Source organism: Rana temporaria, chromosome 6 (assembly GCF_905171775.1).
Source record: "Rana temporaria chromosome 6, aRanTem1.1, whole genome shotgun sequence".
Classification (NCBI taxonomy): Eukaryota; Metazoa; Chordata; class Amphibia; order Anura; family Ranidae; genus Rana; species Rana temporaria.
The window spans coordinates 128790197-128812418 of NC_053494.1; the positions used below are offsets into that span (position 1 = coordinate 128790197).

Below are 22222 nucleotides of genomic sequence, written 5' to 3' on the forward strand. Positions count from 1 at the left end.
TCACGGCTCTCACAGAGGCCACAACTTGGTATGCCTGTTGTGCAAGGTGCGGAATAATTCCCCCCCATGAAGATAGCTGGCGAGCCCAGCACTGGTGGGCAAAGTCTGGGTCAATCGGCAAGTGGTGAGAGACACAAGAACCATCTTCCCCCACTGGGGAAACGTAATTTTTTTTTTTTATGTCTGTGTTGCCTCGCTGCACATAGACACGGCTACCACAGGACTGTGTACACAGTGGCTGTTAAGTACAATATTTAATGTGCAGAGACTGGGATCCTCCCCCACTGCTTTTGTCACTTATGGTAATACCGCTATAAATGTAACTTCACCCAGTACATCAACTTGTTTCCCAAGGGTTTTTGACTGTTCCAGGACTTGGTTCTACTAAAACCTCCATTATGGCCTCCTATGGCCAACGGCAAAGTGAACTATGCATACATCTTGGGAAATGGCGGGTTCTGTCCACGCATGCAAACTATCGATTGCTGAATACTCTTTGAGCAGTAAACTATCACATTGGTCCTTATTTTGAGCTACCATTTCTACTGGGTCTGTGATTTTTTTTAGTACTTCCACAGCTGGTCTCTGCTATATACTTCTTGCACATAGCATGTACAGTATGTGGATGGATGAATGTCTGTGGTAGCTACCTGTGTCTTTTTGACAACATTGTCAAATTTTTATTTGATCATATGGTGGAGGTATATATTAAAGTCGATATTATGTTCAATAAAGCTATTTGTATTTTTGTAAATTACTGTATTATGTATTTTAATAGAAAATGAGTTTGCCACAACTAGCTGGCTAACAGTATAGCCAAGCTCCTTTTTTCTTTTACAATATTGGGGTAGCAAATACCCATTCTTCAACCTTTTGGCCTACAGCTACCCGACTTATTCAATATTTACTCCTGTTTTAATCTCAGTTGTTCATTGTTATACAAATTTGTACTTTTTTACGATTACTGTTTGTGGTCTGTTTTAAAATCCCAACATGAGGAACTTGCTTTTTACAGCATAGTCTATGGGCAGTCCTCAGATCTTCAATCAATAGCCAGGCTGGGTGATGGGCTGGATACTATAGATCTAGTGCCCCAGGTTTGCAAGGTGGATACCTGGTCATCTGGACATTTTTTACCTAGGTTTTCCCAAATTATTTTGTGCACTTTCAGATGCTTGTTTTGGCCACAAGGTTTTACAGGTGACTGTTTGCGGTTCCTTGTTTCCCCAGTGGGGGGGTCCCACTTTCAGGTGGTTGCTTGTCTTGTCTGTCCGACTCCAGTTTTGCTTCCCACCCCTCCATTGAGATTGGAAATTTCTCATTGCTTTTGGAAATCCCTATGGTCAAAAATTAAGAAACGCTTTGTTTGTCGATAAATATAAGAAAACTATTTTTTTTTTTGTTACTCGCCGTAAAGTCCATACGCTTGGGCTCTTTTTTACATGTATTCTTTACAGTATATATATATATATGTGTGTGTGTGTGTGTGTGTGTGTGTGTGTGTGTGTGTGTGTGTGTATATATATATAATTTTATAATTTTTGTTTTTTTTAATTTTTGCACCTAATTCGAGCATTAAGAGGTTATATTTTTGTTTCAAATATTTTTTATTGAGCTTTAACATAGAGCACAACCAACAGACGATGATTGCTATGTAGTACAGATTCAGTTTGAAAAGAGTCATCTAATGAATGACTGGGTAGATGTTTGGGTCGGTCGTGTATTGCGTTAGTGGGTGCTTTCCCCCCAGGAACCCTCATGGGAACACACTGTGCCCTGGGGGGGAGACAGCAACAACCTCTGTAGTTGTCCCTTACCCAGTTGGGTCCAAAGAAATTCATGGAGACTACAAAGTACCTACATAAAAGGTGAAGCAATCAAAGTGGAACAGACCTAACTTCCCTAACCAGAATCTGAGCAGTAGTTTGGTTATAAAACCTAGAATCTAACAGGTGCAACATAGGACATTAGCTGGCTTAGTAAAGGTTAATCATCTACTTTTGTGTGTGTCTCAAATCTGTCACGGGTTAAATGGCCTTGCCTGGTCCGTCTTGGGGAGAGGCTGGGCTGAAACTTGGGGGAACATGAGGCATTCTTGGGTCTGGGCACATAGTACCCTCCGACATGGAGGGAAGGGGTGCAGGTAAAGAGGGGGAGGGGAGAGGGAAAGGGGAAAAGAGGCTATATTTGTATGTATAGCAATTCTCAAAATACTATATGGGCATACCAGCTCTGTTGTCTGTAAAAGATGTACGGTAATTTAGAAAAATAATGTGAATGTGTTTGCAATATTTTTCCAAATGTTGTTTTTACTTCTATTTCTTTATTTTTTCCTGTCATAAACCCCTGAATGGATGTCTCTGGATTGTTAATTATTTGTCTGTAAATCTGTTTAGTTTTGGTGAAACTGGACACCCAGGGCTAAGTTTTCATCAAATTTCAGCTAGTTGGAAGCCGTGCAAGATTTCCATCTCGTGCAAATTCATGAGTCTTTAGCGTATGCAAACTTTGAACAAGGAACCCCCAGAGTCCATAGTTGCATAGTCTGCAAAAATTTTATAATCTGTGTTTTTGCTAGCTACAGAGTGAAAATACTTTCTGCTACTGCTGCTGCAAAATCCTGGTAGGGTGACCACATTTTAAATATCAACTTTTTTTTGTTGTTGACCTTACTGCAGTCAGATGCATGATGGGTTGCTGTTGGCTTAAATCAGGGGTCTCCAAACATTCTAAACAAAGGGGCGGTTTATTTTCCTTCAGACTCTTGGAGGGCCGGACTTTGGCCAGCGGGACTGAAAATGTTCCTGGCATCAGTGGGAGTAAACATCTGGTATTAGGGGGAGGAATAGTGCCCCATTAGTGGTGTCAGTGGGAGAAATGGTGCTCCATTGTCGGTGTCAGATGGCAGAATAGTGTCTTGTATCTTTGGGAGGGATAGTGCTCCAAGGGCCGGATAAAGGTAAGCAAAGGGCCGCATTCGGCCCTTGGGCCACAGTTTGGAGACAACTGGCTTAAATGGAAGCTACCATTGTTGACATGTAATTGAAGGTGCATGTTCCAGGCCCATCAACTGTTTTTTACTACTTGAGTCTCTGCCCTGGAACAAGCATGTACTTGGCAAGAGTCTCCAACACTTAATATTCATAAAGTAGCAAAAGTATATGCTCCCACAGCTATACAACAAACAAGGAAAGGTGTTAGACTGGGTCTTTGGCAATTGATTCAGGAAACCCTCTTTCACACACTGGCCTGGATCACATATATCTGGCATTGGCTAGAAATTACTGTATATGTATTACCCCAGTCAAAGAGGTGAACAAAGCCACCAGTAAATATTTCAATATCACAAACTGAACTCGCCAAAGCTGCCCGCTATCCCCTTTACAGTCTGTCCCCGAGTTGCGAACACGATGGGGACTGTAAGTTTGTTCTTAAAGCGGTTGTAAACCCTCAGGGACATGTTACACCTACAGGTAAATCTAGATTAAGGCTTACCTGTAGGTGCTTGCAATATCTCCGAGACCTACGTGGTGTCGGAGATATTTGCAATTTCCCCAAGTGACGCCTTCTTCTGCGTATGCACGCTGTGCCTTTCAAGCCGGGGACATGCCGTTAAAGGCGGCTCCCGCCTGCACGCGACTCCAGCCAGTCACAGAGCCGGAGCTTGCGGCCCCTGGAAGAAGAGAGTTGAAGATGGATGCTCGCTGCCATTTAGGAAGACTGTGACTTCCTCCATGACTGCCACCGCATGCTTCTACTGCAGGTAAGTCACATAATGGGCTACTATGCGATGCATAGTAGTCCATTATGCTTTACCTTTGCGGGGAGACGTAGAGGAAGTAAACCCCATCAGGGTTTCCTTTCTTATTTAAGGCAAATTTGTAAGTCAGGACAGTTCTCTATTTAAGTGTAACTCCAGCCCGTGCAGTTATGTGGGATGTTCCAGGGGCTTCTGGGTGTGCAGTTGTTTTTATTGGGATTCTTGTGGCCATGCAGTACTGCAGTGTGGAACATCCAGCGCTGCAAGATGGCTGTTCGGCAGTATCCAGGACAGGTGTGGAGCGCAAGCAGCCAGCAGTGATGTCATGCCACCTCCGTCCATAAGTAGGAGTCAGTCGCAACTCGGATGTTCGTAACCCTTTGAAATGCCTGTATTTATTGTGACAATGGAGCACCTATTGCGCACCATTCAAGCTAGTCCAGGTTCTCACAGCCTCCAGACACAAGATTCATTTTCTTCATCTCCCTCTCTGTAGTCACAATACCAGCTCTAATTATAGAACTAAGCAAATTTAGTTCTCTAGCAGATTATAAGATCAACTACAACAAATCTGCAAAAATCTTCCAGACCTAACCCTAAATGAGATTTCGTGCCCCAGCTCATATTGAGTACATCTATACGGCAGTCGTGGACAACCAACAGAAACTTTTTGACTTTTACACCCTTTTGCTACAAGCAATTCAATGGCACATTGGTATGTGGCATAACAATGTGTTCATGTGGTTCAGCTTAAACAATATAATTATAATAATGTTGAAATTCAATCCCTAGTTCTCAGCTTCATTTGGGCAGGACAAAAAAGGCAGGATAAAAAAAATCAATCCACGTGGATGTAGGGCTTCCTGATCCAGTCCATTACCATGCAGTTGTTCAGGAAATGAAGTGGTTATTGTGGTGGGAGGCCTCACTGATCAGTAGGGTGGATGGTGGCAAACTGTTTGAGGTAAAGCAAGGATTTTGTCAGTATGGCTTCTGTTGCTTGTATCTCTGAATCTACCGTATTTATCGGCGTATACCGCACACTTTTTTGCCCTGAAAATCAGGGCAAAATCGTGGGTGCGCGATATACACCGATACCCGCTTTCCCGCGCCGAGTTTGAATACTGCGCCGGCATATACCGAGCACAGTACACTTGTGTATAGTCGGCCAGTCTCTGCTCCTCCCGCGCTCACGTCCTGGACGTACAGGACGTGAGCGCGACAGTAGCCGAGCCTGCCCGAGTGTACTGCGCTCGGTATATGCCGGCGCAGTGTTCAAAATCGGCGTGGGAAACGAGCGAGGACGACGCCGCAGAAGGACGCCGGACCCGACGAAGAGGACACCCGAAGCCGCAGACGGAATTTCTGGCCAACTTTAGGGGTGTGCGCTATACGCGGGAGCGCGCTATACCCCAATAAATACGGTAATTGTTTTGATGTGTAGTTTCACAGAAAGTAGTCTCTGCTTGCAGTGTGGTTTCTTGCTAATTGCTATATTAAAAATGTTTCCTGCTCTCTTGATGTTTTTTTGTTTTTAGCCTGTAAAGGCTCCTCTTCTCATATGCCTATAAATGCCTAAGTGTAAATGGACATATAAGCTAACACAGGGCTCGACAAAAATCTGGGTGCCAGGTCGCAATTGCGACAAGAAATTGTGACCTGGCGCCCACCGATAATTGAGGCCGCGGCCTACAAGGCCGCAAAGCCGCGGCCTCAATTACTGGCCGTCGCGGGCCCGCCGCGAACACACTGCGGGGGAGGTGGGGGCGCAAGGAGGCTCAGGATCCTGTGTCTTTGTGCACCCCCACCTCCCTGCGATGGCCTGTAATTGAGGCCGCGGCCTTGTGAAGTCCCAAGCTTTCTTCTGTGACCTGGCGCGATCTGGTGGTGGCCGTTGGCATTACAAGTAAAACCAGTTCTAATGTGTAATTTTTCACTCTTTTCACTGCCATCTCCTTCCCTCTATTTAAAACCCCCAAACATTTTATATTTATTATTTTTTTTATTTTTTTTTTATTCCAACACCCTAGAGAATAAAATGGTGATCGTTGCAATACTTTCTGTCACGCTGTATTTGCGCAGCGGTCTTACAAGCACACTTTTTTGGGGGAAAAAATACTTTTTTTTTAATTAAAAAATAAGACAACAGTAAAGTTATCCCAATTTTTTTTTATATTGTGAAAGATAATGTTACGCCGAGTAAATTAATACCCAACATGTCGCGTCCGCTCGTGGAATGCCGACAAACTTTTACCCTTTAAAATCTTCATAGGCTACGTTTAAAAAATTCTACAGGTTGCATGTTTTGAGTTACAGAGGAGCTCTAGAGCTAGAATTATTGCTCTCACTCTAACTATCGTGGCGATATCTCACATGTGTGGTTTGAATACCGTTTACATATGCAGGCGCTACTCACGTATGTGTTCGCTTCTGCGTGCGAGCTCGTCGGGACGGGGCGCGTTTTCTGGCTCCTAACTTTTTTTTTTAGCTGACTCCTAGATTCCAAGCAAATTTGTCAAACCCTGAGCTAACACCTATAGAGGTGTTTTTACTGACTGGTAAAAACCCCACAAAATGCCTGCAAATGTTTTTTTTTATTTTTTTTATTATTATTATATTTTATTATTATTTTTAGCTCAGTGTGTGAGTCCTAATAGGTTTTTGGTTTGTCATGTGTGGTTTGTAATGATTATAACCTGGTCCTTTGCATTTTTAGATGAATCTGATGGTGGAGATAAACAGAAAAAACAGTCTGGAAACCCTCATGTTGAGCTGCGTAAGTATGAACGCAGATTGCTTCCTAAGATGAGTAGTGACCTTTCTCTGTACGATCATAATTGGGTAATGATGTAAAACAATTGCAGATTAAAGCTTAACCGCTTGGGATCCGCGCTATAGTCAAATGACGGCTACAGCGCGGATCCGAAAATCCAAGTGGACGTCAATTGACGTCCGCCCCTTTGCGCGTTCCCTGCAGGCGCTCCAGAGCGCGAAGCGGGGAAACTCTGTATTGGCCGTGTCCCTTGGACACAGCCAATTACAGATCGCCGTGAATGGCCAATCAGAGTGGCCGTTTGCGATGCGATCTGTGCGGCCAATGAGAGATGATCTCATATGTAAACATATGAGATCATCTCTCATTGCCGTTTTACACAGAGATAGCGTCCTGTCTCTGGAGAAGAGACCGATCTGTGTCCCTTGTACATAGGGACACAGATCGGTCACCCCCCCCCAGTCACCCCCCCTCCACCTACAGTTAGAACACAATGCAGGGAATACATTTAACCCCTTCCTCACCCCCTGGTGTTAACCCCTTCAATGCCAGTCACATTTATACTGTAATTGGTGCATATTTATAGCATTGATCGCAGTATAAATGTGAATGGCGCCAAAAATGTGTCAAAAGTGTCCGATGTGTCCGCCATAACGTCGCAGTCCCAATAAAAAACGCAGATCGCCACCATTTCTAGTAAAAATAAAAAATAATAATTCTGTCCCCTATTTTGTAGGCGCTATAACTTTTGCGCAAACCAGTCGCTTATTGCGATTTTTTTTTTTACCAAAAATATGTAGAAGAATGCGTATCGGCCTAAACTGAGAACTTTTTTTTTTTTTTTAATTGGGATATTTTTTTGTTTATAGCGCAAAAAATAAAAACCGCACATTCGATCAAATACCACCAAAAGAAAGCTCTATTTGTGGGGAAAAAAGGACATCAATTTTGTTTGGGAGCCACGTCGCATGACCGCGCAATTGTTAGTTAAAGCGACGCAGTGCCGAAAGCTGAAATTTCACCTGGGCAGGAGGGGGGTATATGTGCCCAGTAAGCAAGTGGTTAAAGGTTTTTTTTTTAGCTAAATGGCTTCCTTTACCTTACTGCAGTCCTGGTTTCATGTCCTCATTGTTTTTGCTCTGATGTTGCTGTAATTCTTCTCTGTTCTGGACACTTCCTGGTTGTCTGTTTCCTGATGACCACAGTACTGGGAGTTTCTAGTTTTGTTTTCCAAACCATCACTGCTCTATGGCTCTGTATAGCACAGAGGCAGGAAATAACATGCAAAAACGAAACTAGATGCAAAAATGAAACTAGAAACTACAGGTACATTATATGATTGATTTTTATCTATTTTTAATCATTTTTAAAAGGGATCAGTTAACTATTATGTCTCTATACCCTGTAAACAGTAATTTCAGCAAAAAAGTTTTTCCTTTACAACTCCTTTAAATTGGAAGAAAAGTCTTATATTTTAATGATTGTGTGGGAGTATTTAAGTGCAACTCGAGGCAAAACTTTCTTTTTCAGTTTTGGATAGAGTGGAGAGGGATTACAATGCTTGTCTGTTAAGGAGATTCACCATCTTTGTCCTGTTTTCCATTATCATTGAAAGTAAAAGCAAGTCTTCCCCCAAAGCCCTCTTTCCAGTGAAGGGATGCCCTCACTCCTAAGTATGGGGAGGCATCTTTTATAGTTTGGCTTTCTCTGGGTCACAGGCATCCCAGACCTATGGGTTCACTCAGTGGTTTCAAAGGATTATATAATAAAGCTCAAAAATCTAGCCTCCCAACTCCTTTCTCTCAAATGAAATGAAAACTGCCCAAGGACAGTCAGATTTGCAGAGTGCCCTGAAGCATCTGTCCCAGGGAGTAGTTGTGCCAGTTCCTTTGCAAGACAGGTTCAAAGGAGTATGGTACCAAAGCCCGACAGGTTATTCAGTCTCTTCTGGACTTAAAATCCATCAGCAAGGACCTGCAAATTCCAACATTTTGCATGGAATCGGCAAGGTCGGTAACTGCCTCTGTAAAACAATGAGATTACATGGCATCAGTAGACATCTAAGATGCCTATCTACATGTTCCCATTTATCCACTTTATAAGTGTTTTTTGCTTTTCACAGTGGCAGGCAATCATTTCTAGTTTGTCACTCTGCCCTTTGGCCAATCCTCTTCTCCCAGGGTAATCAAAAAGTAATTATTCCTATGATCTTGTGTGCAGATTTTTTTTAGTACAGCTCTCTGCTTTTGAAGTTTTGACATAATTTGATATATTTTTTTTTTAACAAACATCTAATGTTTGTAGCCAGGACCACGGATCCTCTAGCCCTAGCTTCAGATGTCATGATAATTCTCTGATCTCAGTTCAGGCTAATGTATGCCTTCCTCAAGTTAGAATTCTGACTCATCTGCTCAAAGAGGAAGAGAGTGGAATCTGTGACTTTACAGCAGAGTTCCACCCAAAAATGGAACTTCCGCTTTAGGTGCTGGTGACCTCCTGACATGCCACATTTGGCATGTGATTTTTTTTGGGGGAGAAGCGGGTACCCCGTTTTTAGAGGCACCCAGCTCCCACTTCCTCCCCTTGCTCCGCAGCGCCGGAAGGAAGATCGTCTCTCCCCCTCCCAAGCTGCAATCTTCTGGGGCACGTCGCATGTCCCAGAAGATTGCCTAGCCATGTGCTTGCGCAGTGCGCACCCAGCTGTGAAGCCACAGATGGGTGCCCACTGATAGAATGCCGGCACCACAGAGAGGAGCAGGGCTTTCGTATGTCCGCATTGCTGGACCGTGGGACAGATGCGTGTCTGATTATTGAAAGTCAGCAGCTACACTTTTAATAGCTGCGGACTTTTAAATGGGTGGAACTCCACTTTAACTGCAACAAAGTATCCCAGAAGAAACTGATGTGCAGATTCAGACATCTAGCTGATGATCCTTGACCTCTTAATACCAGGCAAGATGTTCTATCTCAAGGCCCACTATCCCACCCTGCCTTACAATGTCTGCCTTTGGCTGTTCAAGCCAAGGTCTTAAAACAGAGGAGCATCTTTTATTCCTACCTTGCTAAAAACAAGAAAAGCCACTTCTACTATCATACCTGGATATCCTTGTTGTGTAAACCTCACTATTGGGATTTTAAGCAATTCAGACAAATTTGATTATGCGTTATAAAAGAAAAATAATCTTTAATCATTTAAAAAAAAAAAATTGGGTAGGATATTTTTAACCTCTTGACCACCGCCCCATGTCAAAAAGACGTCCTCTTTTTAAAGTTGAATATCTCGATAACGGCAGCAGCTGCTGCCAAAACCGAGATATTCATCTTTTCAGGGGGCGGTGGTGTACACGATAACGGCGGTCTCCGCGGCGGATTCGCCGCGAGATCGCCGTTATTGGTGGCGGGAGAGGGCCCCCCCCCTCCCGCCGCTCTCCCGCGCCCTCCGCCGCTTACCGGAGCCGTCGGTAGCGGCGGAGGGGATCGGATGTGTCCGGCAGCTGAGCGGGGACGGGACTGAAGGAGAAATCTCCTTCACCCGTCCTCATAGCTCTGCTGGGCAGAAGTGACGTCAAAACGTCAGTCCCACCCAGCCTCTTAAAGAAACATTTTTTTTTTTGTCATTTGAAAAAATGACTTTTTTTTTTTTTTTTTTTTTTTTTTTGCATTTAAGTCTAATTATGAGATCTGAGGTCTTTTTGACCCCAGATCTCATATTTAAGAGGACCTGTCATGCTTTTTTCTATTACAAGGGATGTTTACATTCCTTGTAATAGGAATAAAAGTGATCAATTTTTTTTTTTTTTTTTTTTCAGTGTAAAAAATTATAAAACTAAATAAAAATAAATAAGAAAACCAAAAAAAAATTTTTTAAAGCGCCCCGTCCCGACGAGCTCGCGCGCAGAAGCAAACGCATACGCGAGTAGCGCCCGCATATGAAAACGGTATTCAAACCACACAAGTGAGGTATCGCTGCGATCGTTAGAGTGAGAGCAATAATTCTAGCCCTAGACCTACTCTGCAACTCAAAAAATGCAACCTGTAGAATTTTTTAAACGTCGCCTATCGAGATTTTTAAGGGTAAAAGTTTGACGCCATGCCACGAGCGGGCGCAATTTTTAAGCGTGACATGTTGGGTATCATTTTACTCGGCGTAACATTATCTTTCACAATATATAAAAAAATTGGGCAAAATGTATTGTCTTATTTTTTAATTCAAAAAAGTGATTTTTATCCAAAAAAAGTGCGCTTGTAAGACCGCTGCGCAAATACGGTGTGACAAAAAGTATTGCAATGACTGCCATTTTATTCCCTAGGATGTCTGCTAAAAAAAAATATATAATGTTTGGGGGTTCTGATTAATTTTCTAGCAAAAAAATTGTGATTTTCACATGAAGGAGAGAAGTGCCAGAATTCACCTGGTGGGCAAGTGGTTAATTTTTAAAAACAGTAAACCATCTTTATACAATTCCAGAATATTTTTTCACAATATACATGGTGGTAATCATGGTATAGGGACAAATTGAAGTGGTGGTCCCCAACTACTTGCTGTTCTGACATCAATTGTGTACTATAGATGGTTTCCAGTAGGTGGGGGTTACTGACACGTTTCAATATATAGAACAAAGTAATTTTTTCTTCAAGGATTAATACCACTTCTTAATTAGAGTAATTGCACTTTGACATCAATGTTGCTTATATTTGTATACCACAATTTTTGCAGTGCATACACACACACACACACACACACACACACCTACATTACATTCCAACCTTGGCTAGCGTGCTCTTCAAAATCAAGGACAGCTCCCACATCTTTAGTGTGACTTTGTTCTTCGTGCTATACAAGGACTGCTGGATTATATCCAAAATTTGTGGCACCAAAGAGATTTTGGGCTAGCAAATGAGGAGAGGAAAGAGGCAAACAAAATTATATTGTATGATCAAAATATATACACATTTTGGGCTATGGAATCAAGTTGGTCAATGAATGTCACCTGATAGTTCCCCTCAAAGTTTACCAAGTATGGCCAGCAAGGCTACTTACTAGTGAGTCACTGTTGCACAGCCAGAGTCCAATTGGTTGAAAATGTCCACGCTCCTCTTTAATCTCCGAACCATTTCCCAACCATCTAGGTAGGTGGCTCCCACAGAATTTTTCATCTTCATCTGCGGGTGTGGAAGGAATAAGGGCGCTAACTTCAAGCCCCAGTGTCCCCCTATATTGTACATGTGCACCGTAATAACATCCATTGCGGCATCGTATCCGGTCTCCGCGATGACAACATCGATGACGACATCCGGAGACCGGTATAGTGGCCATATTGGGACAAAAAGGCAGACGACACAGAATGTCTCCAGTGTCTGGGGATGAAGAATTTCTCCATTCACCCCAGTACATGTTGGAGAGAAGAAAGTAGGCCCCAGACAAAATTGTAGGGGGCCTTTCTGTGCCGAGTATGTAGAAAGAGCACACAGATACCGAGGTCCCTGAAAAATTAAGGGCAATTGCACCAGTACATCAAAACCTTGATATTGACAATATTGCATATAAACATATATGATAGAAACAATATAATATATTCTTAACCCAATCTTCTATATCTGGATATCCTTTACCATATGTGAATACAGGTGTGACAGACTTACCCGGGACAGAGGCTTTTGGAGGGGACTGAATGCTAGCCTCTTGCCTTGCGATTATGGGCCCTGGCATTTGGAGGACCATGTATATGTTATATTAGAAATAGTGACTGATTCATAATGTTGGGACACATACTGTTAGAATATGCTGATGTCAACTCCAGCCACCTTTCTGTTGTAATGTAAATGAGTTTAGGATAACTTTTAAGAGTCTTTCACCCATTGTTGCTTGTGCTAATTAACCCTGCAAGAAGGAGGAGGAGTGTTGATATGTATGTAATGTGTATTGTGGTTAGGGATTCACATTGACTACTTTAAGGTATTAATTATGTCATGTTAATTTATGTATTTGTGTATTGTTAGAGTAATATAAGCAGGAGGTAGGAACCTCCTCCTCAACTGTATATAAGACTTGTCTTCTGGCTCTAATGAACTGTGATGTTTTACCCTACACTGAGCTATGACTAGTGAATAGGAAAGCTAAGGGGTCTTGGATTGTGTGGTACTGGACAGAGGAGCGATACGGTGGACAGACCCATCTTGGGTAAAGGGATCCGTCAGGCATTTTAATCCCAGAGATTACTCTATGCCTTACATTCTGGCCTTCCTATAATCAGGTTCTTTCCCGAACTTACAAAATAATAAATACAGGGTGCAAAACTCCAATGACCATTTCACTGTGACTAACAATAATGTAGCTGCCCCTTTTTAGGCTGTGCATAATGCCTTTTAAACACATTTTTTGGTGAAGTACAGGCACTTCACGTGACAAAACCAAAGCTAAATTATATAAATATATGTGAAACAATAAAATATACAGTCCAGTGCAAAATGGCATAAAATGTTCAGTATTGATTATCCCAACACGGAATGTAAGTGCAATTATGTGTTGTCTTGTCCTCGTCAAGCCTTAGCATACATCCACCCCCATGTGATACAAAAATGCACACTCGCCAAAAATAAATGACCCTTTAAATGGTCAGCAAGTGCGTATTCTGGTAAGCCACTCAGTATCGGGTCTTGTACGTCTGCCATAGGCTGTTCTGTTTCAATTAATATTGGCTATGTCCTCGATTGCTCCAAAGGATAAAAACGTATATATAGTGTAGCACAGCCCTCAAAATTTACACTCGCCTGCTCGCAAAATGCGAGTACATTTTGAGAACAGGCGAGTGCGGGCTGCCTGGGAGCAGGGGGGCGAGCGAGGAGAGAAGAGTCCCTGCCGCCGCTGCTGTTTCCACCATCGCCGCCACCGTCTGGTCCCCCCCACACTATTGAAAAAAGCAACCTTTGCTGGGTAGGAGAGGAGCCGCCGCATTGTTCAAACCGCGGGGAACATGAAGGCTTTCCATTCAATAGCTGTGTTCCCCGCTGTGCGCGTCATATACAGCCCCTCCCCCCTTGTCCAGGAAACTTTGATAGACAAATCACCCATCCCATCCATTGGATGGGTGATCTGTCTATCAAAGTTTCCCGGACAAGGGGGGGGGCTGTATAACGTGCACGGCGTCGGCAGGGAACGCAGCTATTAAATGGAAAGCTGTCATGTTCCCCGCGGTTTGAACAACGCGGCGGCTCCTGTCCTACCCAGCAAAGGTTGGCAACAATAGTGGTGTGGGGGGGACTCTGGCTGCTACAATAGTGGTGTGGGGGGACTCTGGCTGCTACAATAGTGGTGTGGGGGGACTCTGGCTGCTACAATAGTGGTGTGGGGGGACTCTGGCTGCTACAATAGTGGTGTGGGGGGACTCTGGCTGCTACAATAGTGGTGTGGGGGGACTCTGGCTGCTACAATAGTGGTGTGGGGGGACTCTGGCTGCTACAATAGTGGTGTAGGGGGGACTCTGGCTGCTGCTGCAATAGTGTGGAGGGGGGGGGCTACTCTGGCTGCTGCAATAGTGGTGTGGGGGGGACTCTGGCTGCTGCTTCTATAGTGTGGGGGGACGATGACTCTGGCTGCTGCTGCAATAGTAGGGGGGGGGGGGGACTCTGGCTGAAATAGTGTGGGGGGTTGGGCACTCTGGCTGAAATAGTGGGGGGGGGGGCTCTGGCTGCAATAGTGTGGGGGGAGGGACTCTGGCTGCAAAGTGGGGGACATTTTGCTGCCCTGGGGACACATGCTGCATTGGTAGACATGGGCAGGCTGCATTTTTGGGCACGGATGAAGTTGTTAATATTTATTTTTATAGGTTAATTCTGCATAAAACATTTAAGTGTCATTTCATGAGATTTATGAGGGCGTGTCTAGGGGTGGGATTAGGGGGCGGGGAATGGTAGGGGTTGGGCGGGGCAACTGCTGGCGAGTACACCTTGAGGCCTGGCTAGTAGCTCAGGACTTGAAATTTTGAGCCCTGGTGTAGCATTTATTGCAACCTAGGCTCGATCAAAAGATAAAAACGGCCACTAATTTAAAAGTGCCTCGGATAGTGACACTAGTATGTACAGCCTAGATAATGTGGAACCGATGCGCTGCTCTGATTGCTAAAAGCCAGCATGCGTTCTAGCTGGAAGCCTGCACCCTATGTGCTGTAACTATGGGACCGGAAGGAAGTGACGGCAAGGCCCGCCTCAACAGGTTTCACCATCAGGCGTCTTTATTGTGAGTTATATTTTAGATGTATGCACATTTACCTTGTTGTGAAGTGACCTTGGGTGTCGCAAGAGTTTACTGAGCATGTGAAGCACCTGCACTTTACCAGTTTTTTTTCCTTTTAAGATCTTGGCCTTAAAGTGGTTGTAAACATACATATACCCAGTAAAGTGATAGCCCTCAGGAATAACCAAAACCTCCTTTATCAGTGGGACCTGTCTATCTGCAGCAGTCTCTTCTCTACAGCCTTTCGAAGTCCAGAAATTATAAAGCTTGTCTGAGCGTTCAGGAAAAAAAAGGAGGCAGAGTGCTGAAACTTCACTCTGCAGAGTTCAGTGAGGAGAGCTCTGAGAATTGATTGGAGGGGGAGGATCTCTGACATGTAGGATCCCACGCTGGCCACCGGAGCCCTGTCGCAACCCATTCATCCACTCGCTGGTGCCCGAAGGTGAGGGAGAGCAAGCTGCCGGAAGCACGGGAGGCTCGAACTGCAGCCTGATCACCAATGGTCTCTTTTCAGGCGCCTCGGTTCACTTGCACTCACCGCTGGGCTAGAATGGCTGAGGTGACGGAGGATCTTCATTCAGGGCCAGTACGGCTGCCTGATGCCCTCCCATCTTCCGCTGGCCCGGCTGGTGGGCTGCCTCACGCTGCATAACTGTCCGGAGAGGACATCTGGCTGGCTGAGGACGATATCCCTACTGCTGCTGCTGCAGCTGGGCTTACTTTGTTGACTGATGGAGGAGAGATCTGGAGGCTGCGAGCGGGATGCGCTTCCCATACTGATTTACTGCTGAGCGGAGTGAGTGAAGCCGGTGGAAGTGGTAGGACTATATATTTAAAATATAAATAATCCTCATGGTTCAACTGGTTAAAGGGGACTGTTCTGAGTAAGATAAAGGCATTTAAAGCAGTGGAAAACTTTCCTCCATTTGACAGCTTCCTAAAGTAACTTGGTTACCAACTGCTGACGACTGCTGTCATGGTCGTTATTGGTTGGCAATTAGCTACTGCTCTCTGTTGCTGCTCCTTGATAACTGCTGCTGTTGATAAAACATTGTTCGCAATCTTTATTAATAACTGCCACTGCTTGCTGATTATTATTGCTATTTTGTTTTGGAAATTGTGGCTACTTACCGATAGTTGCTGCAGATAACTATTGCTACCCTTGATAAACTCTATATTATCCCATAATGTGTTGAGGATTGTTGCAGAATACTATCACTACCTGTTGACAATAACTGCGATTTGTTGATAAATTGACCCTGGCTGAGGACTGTTCTGCTGGTAGATAACTGTCGCTGCACCCTGATAACTGCTGCTTTTGCTGATCGCGGATAACTGCATTTACCCGCTGACAGGTCTCACCATCAGTAGAGGACTATGGCTATCTTATAACGGCTGATAATTCGCTGAGGCGAGATAATTTGCATTACCTACTGAAGGTTGTTATTTTTCACTGACTGCTGCTACTCGCTGATAATATCCCTGCTATTGGCTGACGTTGGAGTAGAGGGGCCAATGATTGAGTACCCTCCCTCAAGGAAAAATGGGATTCGAATGACTTCTAAATAGGTCGCCGGACCGGCACATTGAACAACATGAAGTTAGACCATCATCCTGGGAGGGGGAGAGCTCTAGGGAAGGTAGGGAGGGGGGTAGAGGGAGGGCACACTTGCTTCCTTCTTTCTCTCTGGATTTGTCGTGGTCTGTCAGGTGCTCTCTAGGATGAACATGGCCACAATAAATGTAATTACCTATAATGTAAGGGGGATGAATTCCCCCCAAGCAAAAGGTAAAAAGTAAACCAAGAACTCCTTTTTTTTTTTTTTTTTTTGGCGTATATGGTCTGTCTCCAAGGGACGCATATTGCTCATGCTTCAGGGTGTAGATTGATTTCACATACATTTCCCATGTGGTTCTATGGAGATTCAACATCTAGCCACTCAAGTTTTTACAGTAAAAGAGCAACTGGCAGACCCCGAGGGGAGATTTCTCTTTTGTAAAAGGGAGCCTGTTTAATATGGAATGTACATTAGTAAACCTATACTCCCCAAATAAGGAACTAGACTTATTTCTAAAGAAAGTTTTAAAAAAAACTTGAAGTATTTAAAGAAGGTAAACTCATAATCGCAGGTGATCTAAACCTGAGCATAGATCTGCAGGTAGATACAACAGGGGGGCCCTCTCACTATACAGTTTAAAGACAGAAGGCCATAATTTTTTTTATTGGAACGTCAGCTGGTAGATACATGGAGGGTCAGGCACCCAGGGAATAGAGATTACACTTTCTACTCCCCAGTCCACGGGTCATTTTCAAGGATCAAGTTATATCATCACAAGACATCAATTATTACCATCTCTTAAAAGTGCAGAGATTAAAGCAATTACCTTATCTGACCATGCCTCAGTGGTGATTAAGTTAGAAGTATTAAATACTGGGACAGGAAGGAACTGGAGACTAAACAACTCCCTTATTCAGGACCTGGAGATAATTGGGAAGATCGCAGAAACTTGAAGATTTCTTTGCGGTAAATGATACACCAGAGGTTTCCCGCTCAGCCCTGTGGGAAGCGCATAAGGCCATTATAAGGGGGATATTGATAGGGGCAGGCACAGGGAAAAAGGGGGGAGAAAATGCGTACGTTTATATAGAGAGATACAGGACTTGGAACAAATTACAAGACCCCAAGGTTTCCCCAAGGGACAGGACTTGGTAGTAAAAAGGGCGCAACTAATGGACCTTTTAGAACAGGAGAAAGTGTGCGTTCCACGTGGTAAACAAGGAGAGATATCAATGGGGAAATAAATCTGGGAAGTGGTTGGCTAGAGCAATAAGGGAAAAAAAATCCGTTCCTTTATCCCTAAAATAAAGAACAACCAGGGAGAGATGGTTCATTTGTCCCCTGAAATAGCGGAGGTCTTCCATGAATACTATAGTTCACTATACAACGTGAATCAGAGAGAGAAATGTAGGGAGGGGAAAATTTATGAGTACCTGAGAGGCCTTGACCTCCCCATGTTGCCTAAGGAGGAACTCAAGCAAATGGAAGCCCCAACCACCCCAGAAGAAGTACGAGTAATAAATAGCATGGCCCTGGTAAAGAGCCCGGGCCCTGATGGGTACTCTATCTAATATTACAAAAGATTTCAAAAGTTCCTGACCCCTAAATTATGCGAATATCTCAACGCCCTGGCTGAAGGGCAGATCCTGCGGGAGGATTCACTATTGGCTTATATAACCCTCATTTTAAAAGAACAGAAGGAACCAACAGTTTCAGCAAGTTATCGCCCAATATTCCTGTTAAATACAGATATAACATTTTTCGCTAAAGTATTAGCGGAAAGATTAATGCCCTTGCTACCAAGTTGGGTAAACAACGATCAAGTAGGGTTTGTATCAGGGAGAAAGGGAACAGATAACAGCCTGAATTCCATTGTGTTTGGGTCATGAAGTAGAGGGGGGAAGACCCCAGTCGCATGCCTGTCGATTGATGCCAAAAAGGCCTTCGACAGGGTGGACTGGGGCTTCATGTTTGGAACTTTAAGACATCTGGGGATTGGGGCAAATATGATGAAATGGATATCGGCCTTTTATCATCACCCAACGGCTAAAATTAGAATAAACGAGGACTTATACCCTTCTTTGGATCTATTCAATTGGACAAGGCAGGGGTGCACCCTGTTGCCAATGTTTGTAATAGCATTGGAACCCCTGTTGGCAGCCATCCGTAAAAACCCAGATATTGGAGGGGTAAAAGTAGGGTAAAGGGAGTTCAAGGTAGCTGCATACACGACGACCTGCTTTTTTATATGACTAGCCCTAGAATAACAATCCCAGTTATATTAAAGGAGCTAACCAGACACGGAAAACTGACTAATTTTTAAATAATATGTCTAAATCGGAGATTCTGAATATTACTGTCCCAAGGGAGGAACAGGCGGCAATCCAACCTAAATTTCCCTTTGTATGGTGTAAGGAGGGACTGGGGTATCTGGGAATAAAATTTACCGCATCCATAGGGGCTATGTTCAAGGCTAATTATATGCCAGCGCTCAATATGATTAAAGAACACTTGGGGAACCTGAGACATAAGCCCCTTTCATGGATAGGAAGAATTAATACTGTAAAAATGAATATTCTACCAAGGTTGACTTATATTTTCCAAATTTTCCCAATAACCGTACCCCAGGACTATTTTAAGAAACTAAGATCAATCATATTAAAATATATCTGGGCACATAAACGGCCAAGAATTGCATATGCAATACTGGCGAAAGGTAAAAGAACGGGGGGACTGGCAGCCCCAGATTTCGAGAAATGCTATCAGGTGATTTGTATTTCTCGGATGGCAGAATGGATTCATAATAAAGAGGGAGAAGCTGGGTAAATATGGGGATTTCACAAAGCAAGGTAGATTTAGGGAAGATGGATACCGCGGCGGCACAGAGAATTAGCTAATAGTACAAATTCACTAACTAGAAACGCCTTGAAAATTTGGGATGGTCAAGGAAGAATTCCCTATTGGAACCATAATTCACCACTATTATCGATATTGTTCACACACTATTTTAAGCCGGGGAAAGAGCTACACATATATTTCACTAGATGAGCAAAAAAAAAAAAAAAATACTATTACATGATGTAATGAAAGGAAAGGATTTGCACGTATGAGGATATCACACAAAAATGCTGACATATGCCACTAGATAAATGGAGGTACACAGCACTGTACACAATCACGGCCACAACCGTTACGGGGAAAATGACACATGAGGATAATGGAGAGATTTTTTTGCTCTTCCCTTTGTTTAAATCAAAGTATATCCAAAATTTATATAGGATACTAATCAAAATTACCTCCATATTTAGGAAAATGGGAAGAGGAGATAGGCCCGCTTAGGGATGAGGAACATAGAAGGAACATTCTGAGAATGGCGTGATATTCCTCAGGAGTAACAAAGACAGTTGAAATGTGTTACAAACTCCTGGCGAGATGGTATGTAATATCCCCCCCCCCCCCAGAGGGCGCATAGGATCGGGGCAGAGGGACCCCCAACGTGCTGGAGGGTATATGATGCCTCGTGAACCTTTGCTCACCTCTGGTGGAAATGCATAAAGATCCAACCCTATTGGGAGGGAATCTTGGCAGCAACCTACCAAATCACAGCAGAACAGATTCAGAAGAATCCATGGGATTGTTTATTTCACGATACAAGGAAAACGGCCCTTCAATATAAGTATACCCTAGTCCCATTCCTTTTAAATGCGGCCAAAAGCCTGATCCCGAGTCTCTGGAGGTCCCAGGAAGTTCAGAGTATGAAGGATTGGGTCGCAAGAGTTGAAATAAGAGTCATAGAAAAAACCATCCATATAGAAGACTCACTTGATAGATTCTGGAATTTATGGGGGAAATGGCAGGCGTTCAGGGAGTCGGGAACCTGGAGGACTTAAAGGGTCACTAAAGGAAACAATTTTTTTTGGCTGAAATGACTGTTTACAGGGTATAGAGACACAAGTTAACTGATTCATTTTAAAAATTATTAAAATAGATTAAATTCAAGCATATAATGTGCCTGTAGTTTCACTTTCGTTTTTAAACTGGTTTCATGCTGATGTGAAGTAAAGAGACACACAGAACAAAAACAAACAAATCCAGGGCAGTGTTTTGTTTTTAAAATGAATCTGATTGGTTCTGTTAAGTTTTAGACACACAGTAATGACAGCTTAGACCACCGTGAAAAGCTTCCGGTATGATGGTTATAAGGAGCCAGACAAGCAGGAAGTGTGGAGATCAGAGCAGTTTTACAGCAACATCAAAGCAAAAACGAGCAATGAGGACATGAAACCAGGACTGCAGTAAGGTAAAGGAAGCTATTTAGCTAAAAAAAATATTTCCTTTAGTGACCCTTTAATGAATATGTAGGGAATTGAGGAAGGAGGGAGGGGGGGGAGGAATTGGAAGGGGGAGTTTTTGTTTTTTTGTGGGTGGGATTCTAGGGATGGGGAGAATAAGTGTATATAGCATAGATGAAGGAATAGGATGTTTTTAATATATGATGTTTTTTTATTTATGTCTATATAACAATAAAATAAAAAGGTGAATATTAAAAAATAAAATAAAAAATAATTGATTGGAGGGAAGAAACACCCTCCTTCGCACAGCTCAAAGGAACATAGGTGAGGCTGCCAATCAGCTGGAGGTCCCTTTTCCTGTCACACCATTTCTCTTGTTGTCATGAAAACTTTTCAGAAGTGATTCATGCTGATGGCAGAGGAATGAAGAAGCAGACAGAAATGACACAGTGCGCTTAGTTGAGACAAGTACACACTATGCTTGCTCATATTTCATATCCGATGTTTAAAACCACTTTAAGCACAAGAAAGGACAGGTGTCAGTCTTTTCCATTCTCTTTGAAATGGCTTGACTCTCTCTTGTAAATACTTTTCTTCTAGGTGCATCTCACATCGGCACCCTGTGCTTCCTTGAGATCAAAACTTGGTTCTCTTTGCCCTACATAAACTATCCTTTTGAACCCATCAGGCATATTCCCTTACAAGAGCCCTCCTGCAAAGTAGCCTTTTTGACTGCTGTGACATCGGTTAGCTGTATCTGAGTTGGCAACACTGTTCCTCATACTTCACACAGACAAGGTTGTCCTATGCCCAAGATCATCCTTTCTTAATGTGCTATCAGTCTTGCATCTCAATGAGAACTTGGTCCTACCACATTATGCCCTGCTGCAAAGTATTCTAAGGAAATCTGTCTGTATTGCCTGGATGTAGCCAAAGCCATTAGTCTACCTCGAAGCAACAGCTTCGATCAAACGCAAATTACCCATTTGTCCAGTTCTTAGGACCTTGCAAGGGAAACTCTGCTTTAAAATTGTGGACTTTGAACGGATGTAGCAAAGACTGCAGATAAACAGATACGGTTTCTGTAGGAGAATTTGTTTCATCTCTGTATCTATCATCTGAGGCCAGTCACTCCACTGGGTATTAGTGTTTACAGCCACTTTAACTAAAACAGTTTCCAGAGAGCTTCCAAAATGCACTTATTCTACATCATATTAGTTTACAACATTATAATTCTGAACACATGCAGTAAATTGCTTGTAGCAAATACTGTTTATGACAGCAGAAGAGAACAAGTCAAGCTTTCCGAATCTGAAAAGCGGCACTAAATTATATACATCTATAATTACTAAGTATTTTTTTTTTTTTTTTTAAATGGTTACTCCTTTCTGGATGAAAAGCATATCTCATGCTCTGAAGATAATTGGTCACAAGCCTCCAGTATCGCAAAACATGTTTGAGCATTACATTTAATTTCCATTATGTCTCAAACGGTTAGTTATTTTAGAAATGCTTTTTGTTAATTTTGTTATAAAGTGAACCTGTAATAAGAAAAATATGAACTCTGCAGTTGCTGGCTTTTTTTATTTATAGTCTACACTCCTT

General features: G+C 43.1%; 1 protein-coding gene across 2 annotated transcripts in view; it reads left to right on the plus strand.

Moving 5' to 3' along the window:
- Positions 1-22222, plus strand: part of LOC120943822 (1-phosphatidylinositol 3-phosphate 5-kinase-like) — a 136666-nt gene that overhangs the window by 64937 nt on the left and 49507 nt on the right. For both annotated transcript variants that reach the window (XM_040357371.1, XM_040357372.1), the window contains one exon: positions 6477-6536. In XM_040357371.1, the coding sequence (XP_040213305.1) occupies positions 6477-6536 (60 nt within the window). The remainder of the gene's footprint in view (positions 1-6476; positions 6537-22222) is intronic.